The sequence below is a fragment of the Physeter macrocephalus genome, chromosome 2, assembly GCF_002837175.3.
Source record: "Physeter macrocephalus isolate SW-GA chromosome 2, ASM283717v5, whole genome shotgun sequence".
NCBI lineage: Eukaryota > Metazoa > Chordata > Mammalia > Artiodactyla > Physeteridae > Physeter > Physeter macrocephalus.
Window position 1 is genome coordinate 80,429,595 of NC_041215.1, and position 5,848 is coordinate 80,435,442.

Below are 5,848 nucleotides of genomic sequence, written 5' to 3' on the forward strand. Positions count from 1 at the left end.
TTAAAGTTTTCATCTTTAATGACTTTGGAAATAATGTACATTTTCATGACACCAATGCTACAGTTTTTGGAGTCACAGTAAGATACACAGAATTACATCCGTAATTAACATGAATGCCAACATTTCAAGCAGTAATTTCTGTTACATGGCAAACAAAATCAAGAAAGCAACCATCAAACAAAAGAGACCCATAGCTTCAGACAAGGCAAATCCCAGGATAGCATATGAGAACAGCTGCTGTTTCAGCGAAGGGTTTCTAAAAGAGACAACACATATCATTGTTACTTTGAAATGTTATTTGAATTTTAACATGGTTGGTAAATGTTAAAGAACCAGATTACTAGCGTGAGGATCTTTGTAAATTGGAAAATACCCGAACAGTGTTTTGCCTAGATCTCTTTTGGTTCTGCCTTTGACATTCCTTTCTCCTCATTCCTAATCATATGGGGAAAGGCAGGCGCTGTCTCTCTATATCAATATAAATGGTTAGTCTTCATCCATTTTGAGGGATTCTGACATTCTTCTTATCCCCGTGAAAGTATGTTCTATACTTTTTAAGATTTGCTAGTTTAAAAATAAGGTCTTAAATAATAAAATGGAAGCTGATATTTTTAAAGCATGAGCTCTCTTAATTATATTCCCACTACAACTTAAAAATTAAAGAGTGCAGACTCTGAAGTCAAAGTGAGTTAAAATTTATTTTCTGACACTGGCTTTGACTTTGGGCAAGCCATGTAACCTCTGTGTCTCTAGTTCTTCACAGGTAAACGAGTGTTTCTCCAAGGCGTGTTGGGCGCAGTGAGATAACTGCATGCAAAGACCTCAAAATATAATGCAAGACACAGACTGGCACTTAATACAAAGTAGCTATGATTATTTCACTAGTTTTCTAAGTTTCCAATTATTTCAATCATGTTTTTAAACTAGTTTATTCGGCAACAGGAATTACCTGGCGTAACCAATGATGAGGCTGCCGAAGACTGTGCCAATACCAGCACCAGAACCAGCCACTCCTACTGTTGCAGCACCTGCACCTATAAATTTCGCAGCAGTATCAATGTCTCTGCTGACTGCACTGGTCTGGAACTCCCTTTGGATTAACTGAGACACACCATTCTGGGCCCCATTAAATACCGTAGAGCTCTAGAGAACAGGAAATAAAGGCAAAGGTCAAATCAGCAATCATAGTTAGCTATTTTAATTACCGTACTGTCAAAATGACAACCACTTCTCTATTTTTGTAGCTGAGTTTGAATAGGAGGTGGTGTGGCACAACAGAAAAATCTGGGGCTTAGAATAATTCTCATCTTGCAGAATAGGAACAGCAATATCTACACCACATAAGGTTTTTGAAAATTAAGAAACAGTGTATGTGCATATGCTTTTTATTTTAAATTAATTAATTTATTTATTTTTGGCTGCATTGGGTCTTCATTGCTGCGCGCGGGCTTTCTCTAGTTGCGGCGAGCAGGGGCTACTCTTCGTTGCAGTGAGCGGGCTTCTCATCGCAGTGGCTTCTCTTGTTGCAGAGCACGGGCTCTAGGTGCGTGGGCTTCAGTAGCTGTGGCACATGGGCTCAGTAGTTATGGCTCGCGGGCTCTAGAGCGCAGGCTCAGTATTTGTGGTGCACGGGCTTAGTTGCTCCACGGCATGTGGGATCTTCCCGGACCACGGCTCGAACCCGTGTCCCCTGCATTGGCAAGCGGATTCTAACCACTGTGCCACCAGGGAAGCCCTGTGTATGCTTTTTAATAGAGTAGGCTGTTCAGTAACTATTGCTATCATACTCTTAAATACAGGCAACTCAAAACCATATACTTAAGTATATATACTGACTATATTTCTTAGCCAATTCAGGTGGATAAGTTTTGGATACAGAAGTTTCTTTCATTGGCTCGTTCTCTGCAAATTTTTTGGATGAAAGGGTGGAAAGGACTCCCTCAAACCACTCATTAATGAGGTTTTTCCCCTTCACTTCAATCGAAACCATAAGGCTTATTTGGTAGTGTTACTTAATTTCTATTATTACTACATTTACCTCTCCAGTCCTAGCCTCTGGTCTAGATAACACTGATGCAGAAATTGGTCTGTATGCAACTCTGGATCCAGCTCGGATCTGTTAATGAAAAAAGATTCCATGTATTAAGTAAAAATACAGATAAGACTTCAGTGACCATTCTTGCACCATGAATTCTAAAAAGGCAAACTGCAAAAATGAGTAAGAAAAATTATGACTTTTCTCTATTGATTCTTGTCTGTTTGGTCATTTTTCACGGCACGAAGCAATTTTAATAAAGTTGTTAATGCAATTTTAAAGCTTGCTTCATAATGTATTTGTGATATTCTGAACAAAACTTCTAAGAACAATTAGTTAAAAAGAATAAGTATTGCTTTTAAAATTTCAATTATTGCAGCGCCACAGTTCAGATCAGAAAACCAGCAATAAAGACCCCACATTCCCTGGTAAATTTAAGTGGATCAACAAGTAGGTACAACAGCACTATAAACAGCGTGTCATTTTAAATAGCCCATTAGTTAACATGAGCTCCCGCTATTTCTAGGATATTCCTATATGTCCATTAATCATAGAATTAAAAAGCAGTTTAAGCAATTCCACATCAGTGGAAGAACAATCGTTGATACTCTGACCATAAGGACACGTTCCAGTCCACCTTCTCTGCCCTTGAGTGTCCACTAAATTAAGGTCACAGAAAATCCCTTCAGAACTAAGACGTGATTCTCTAAGACAAACCCCCGAGACCTTCACTTCACCAAAAGTGTCCAAAATGGTTTTGGAAATAACATCCCAGAAGCAGGAGGAGAGATTTTCGGGTCCTGCACCAGCCGCCTCCGCCCACACAGGGTGAGGCAAGTCCCTCCCTCTGCAGCAGCGAGACTGACCTACAGATCAGCAAGTGAGAGTGCAGCCGCGACGCTAGGCCTCGGAGGCTCCCTCCACCCTCCACTGCACCCCAACCCTCGCGTGGCCGCGATCCAACAGGGTGTCGGAGGAGGTGGGGTGGGGGGCCGCTCCGGAACGAGGGGCAAGGAGGGTTTGACCTACACCGAGCTGGGCCTGACAGCTAGGCCTCGGCTGCTCTCCTCCCCCCGAGTGGAGAGGAGGAGCGGAGTGAGAAGCCCCAGGAAGAGGAGGAAAGGGAGAAAAGAACATAGAGGTTAAGGGGCTAGGGAGAGCTGTCCCGAGAGAGCGGTGTGTCCTGCCCCGAGGTGACCCGTTCAACAACGTGGACGCCCAGGCCAAGTGGTCGGGGCCTCGAGCCCCCGGCCCAGCCTGGGCTACGCACCAGAGCCGGGGTGCAGGCGAGCTTGGCGCAGGCGAACATCTTGCACTCTTCGGGGCGGCGCGGCTGGAGGACTTGGGTGACAAGCGACTAGGGCTCCTCTCCCGCTTCCTCTCTGCGGAGGCAAAGAGGCTTAAGATCAAGTGTCCTCCGAGGGCCCGTCCTTCCACCCAGGTCCCGCGGGCTCCCGTGCACGCGGTCAGCTCGGGTCCCGCGCCAAGCGAGGCGACAACAGAATGAATGGGTCCCTCCTGGGCGCGGCTCCACCTCGGCCAGGTCCGGCTCCCGCGCCCTCCGCTTACCTTCCTGGGAAGTGGCACGGGCCGAGTCAGCAGAGGTCGAAGGAATGGGGCTGGGCGCGCAGGCGCGGTCCAGCTCTTATCCGCGCCGCGGCACCCGGATGCAGAAGGCGGGGAATCGGGTACAGCTGGGAAGACGCTCAAGGTCACTGTGTAACAACTTTATTGGTAACCAGTCGGGAAAGGTAGCGACAGCCGCCTGGAGACGGACTGAGGAGCAGAGGGTGGCGGAGAGACAAAAAGAAGAAATAAAGACCAGCCCAGGCAGAGAGAACCGAACAAGTTGTTTCGCCTTTGATCTAGGCTGGTCGGAGGATAGTGGGACTTTGTCTTTCAGTTGATACTTAATGAGATTTGGCCTTTTATCAGTTGCTAGGTCTCTTTCATAGAGGAGCTCCCTTCCTGGTCATTCTCCTCTGTGAAATGGGACTCTGTGTGGGGAAACGGTTCATTCTCTGCTTGGCAGAAGCAATTCGGGTTCTCAGCAAAGTGAAAATACATTCCTTTAAAGGAATCTAGAAAAGGGTTCCAGAGTCTGGAATAATCTTTTGGGTGAAAGTGGGCCTGACCTACTGGGACAAAGGGATAAGCAAATGCATAGATCTAAGAGCTTCGTGACTTGGGCACAAAATTGCCTCTTGGTAAAGTGAGGCAGGTCGGTTTTTCTTCCAGCCCCATGGTTGGGAGAATTAAGGGATTGTAAATGTTTTTTCATGTAGGGCCAGGGACTAAAGAAAGCCTGAGGTGTTTTCAAAACTGCCCCAACTTTAACACTTGTTTTTGGTAACTTTGGACTTCAGATGAATACAGAAATGTCTCAGAAAAATGGCTCTTTCTGGACTTCTGTTAAGTCCTTGAATTCTGTAAATCTGACTTAATAGTTCTAACAAGTGGCTATTGGAGGTGATACAAGTCAACGTAAAAGATTAAATATCTAGTATGCCCAGCTGATGGGATGGCTGGGGACTGAAATCCCACCCACTTGGTCTAGAGCCCTGGTACAACATGGACCCAGAGGATCACTTCTTTTTCTAGTTGGCACAAAGGTGAAATACCATCTAGCAGTAATCCTGGGGAGAAGCCCTCAGAACTAAAATTTGAAGAATGAATAAGACTTTGTCACTGATCTAACTTCACAGGCAAATGCTTCAAAATCACACGTGAGCTAATCATTTTAGTTTCAATCTCTTTTGAAAAATTAATTAAATTTTTATTTTTGGCTGTGTCGGGTCTTAGTTGCAGCACACGGGATCTTCGTTGCAGCACGCAGGCTTCTCTCCAGTTGCAGCGCGCTGGCTCTCTAGTTGAGGCGCGTGGGCTTAGTTGCCCCATGGCATGTGGGATCTTCCCGGACCAGGGATTAAACCCATATCCCCTGCATTGGAAGGCAGATTCTTAACCACTGGACCACCAGGGAAGTCCCCAGGTTCAATCTTTAGCCCATAAAATAGAGATAATTCATACATGCAGTTCAAAGAGAAATTATTAGTATATTTTCTCAAGTACTCAGTTCTTGCCTGAAGTATGTGGTAAGATGTCCTGTGATGCTTAAAGTAGAATAAACAATAATGCTCTGTATTAGAGTTCTCCAGAGAAGCAGAACCAGCTGGAAGAAAAACTGACCTCCCTCAGTAGTATCCTTTGGGTCCTGTTTCTGTGGAGAACCCTGAGTAGTACAGAGCACTACTGTTTATATATAGAGAGACAGACAGACTGACAGGATGACCATGAGGAATGGTCTTATGTGGTTATAGAAGCTGAGAAGTCCCATGAGCTGATGTCTCCAAGCTGGAGACTCAGGAAAACTGGTGGTATAATTCAATTGGAATCTGAAGGCCTGAGAACCAAGGAGGCCAATGATATAAATCCCAGTCTGAGAAGATAAGATGGCATGTCCCATACCAAAGCCAGACAAAGATGTCATAGATAAAGAAAACTACAGGCCAATATCACTGATGAACATAGATACAAAAATCCTCAACAAAATACTAGCAAACAGAATCCAACAGCACCTTAAAAGGATCATACACCATGATCAAGTGGGGTTTTTCCCAGGAATGCAAGGATTCTTCAATATACGCAAGTCAATCAATGTGATACACCATATTAACAAATTGAAGAATAAAAACCATATGATCATCTCAATAGATGCAGAAAAAGCTTTTGACAAAATTCAACACCCATTTATGATAAAAACTCTCCAGAAAGTGGGCACAGAGAGAACCTACCTCAACATAATAAAGGCAA

The 5,848-nt window shown here is 44.6% G+C and overlaps 1 protein-coding gene across 1 annotated transcript; it reads right to left on the bottom strand.

The window, feature by feature from the left end:
* ATP5MC3 (ATP synthase membrane subunit c locus 3) lies at window positions 1-3,702 on the bottom strand. Its single transcript, XM_007108009.4, has 5 exons — window positions 3,605-3,702; window positions 3,306-3,417; window positions 2,039-2,116; window positions 950-1,143; window positions 1-256 (listed from the first exon to the last, which is right to left on the bottom strand). The coding sequence occupies exons 2-5, from the start codon at window positions 3,342-3,344 to the stop codon at window positions 142-144; spliced, it is 426 nt and encodes a 141-aa protein (XP_007108071.1). The 5' UTR covers window positions 3,345-3,417; window positions 3,605-3,702; the 3' UTR covers window positions 1-141.
* Between the last annotated feature and the right edge of the window lie 2,146 nt (window positions 3,703-5,848).

Excerpts from the sequence above, each read along its gene's own strand:
- ATP5MC3 (XM_007108009.4), bottom strand. The coding sequence starts at position 3,344 with ATGTTCGCCTGCGCCAAGCTCGCCTGCACCCCGGCTCTG. Across the intron at positions 1,144-2,038 it reads CAGAGGCTAGGACTGGAGAG|AGCTCTACGGTATTTAATGG; the intron begins GTAAATGTAGTA and ends CCTGTTCTCTAG. Across the intron at positions 257-949 it reads CTCATCATTGGTTACGCCAG|AAACCCTTCGCTGAAACAGC; the intron begins GTAATTCCTGTT and ends TGTCTCTTTTAG.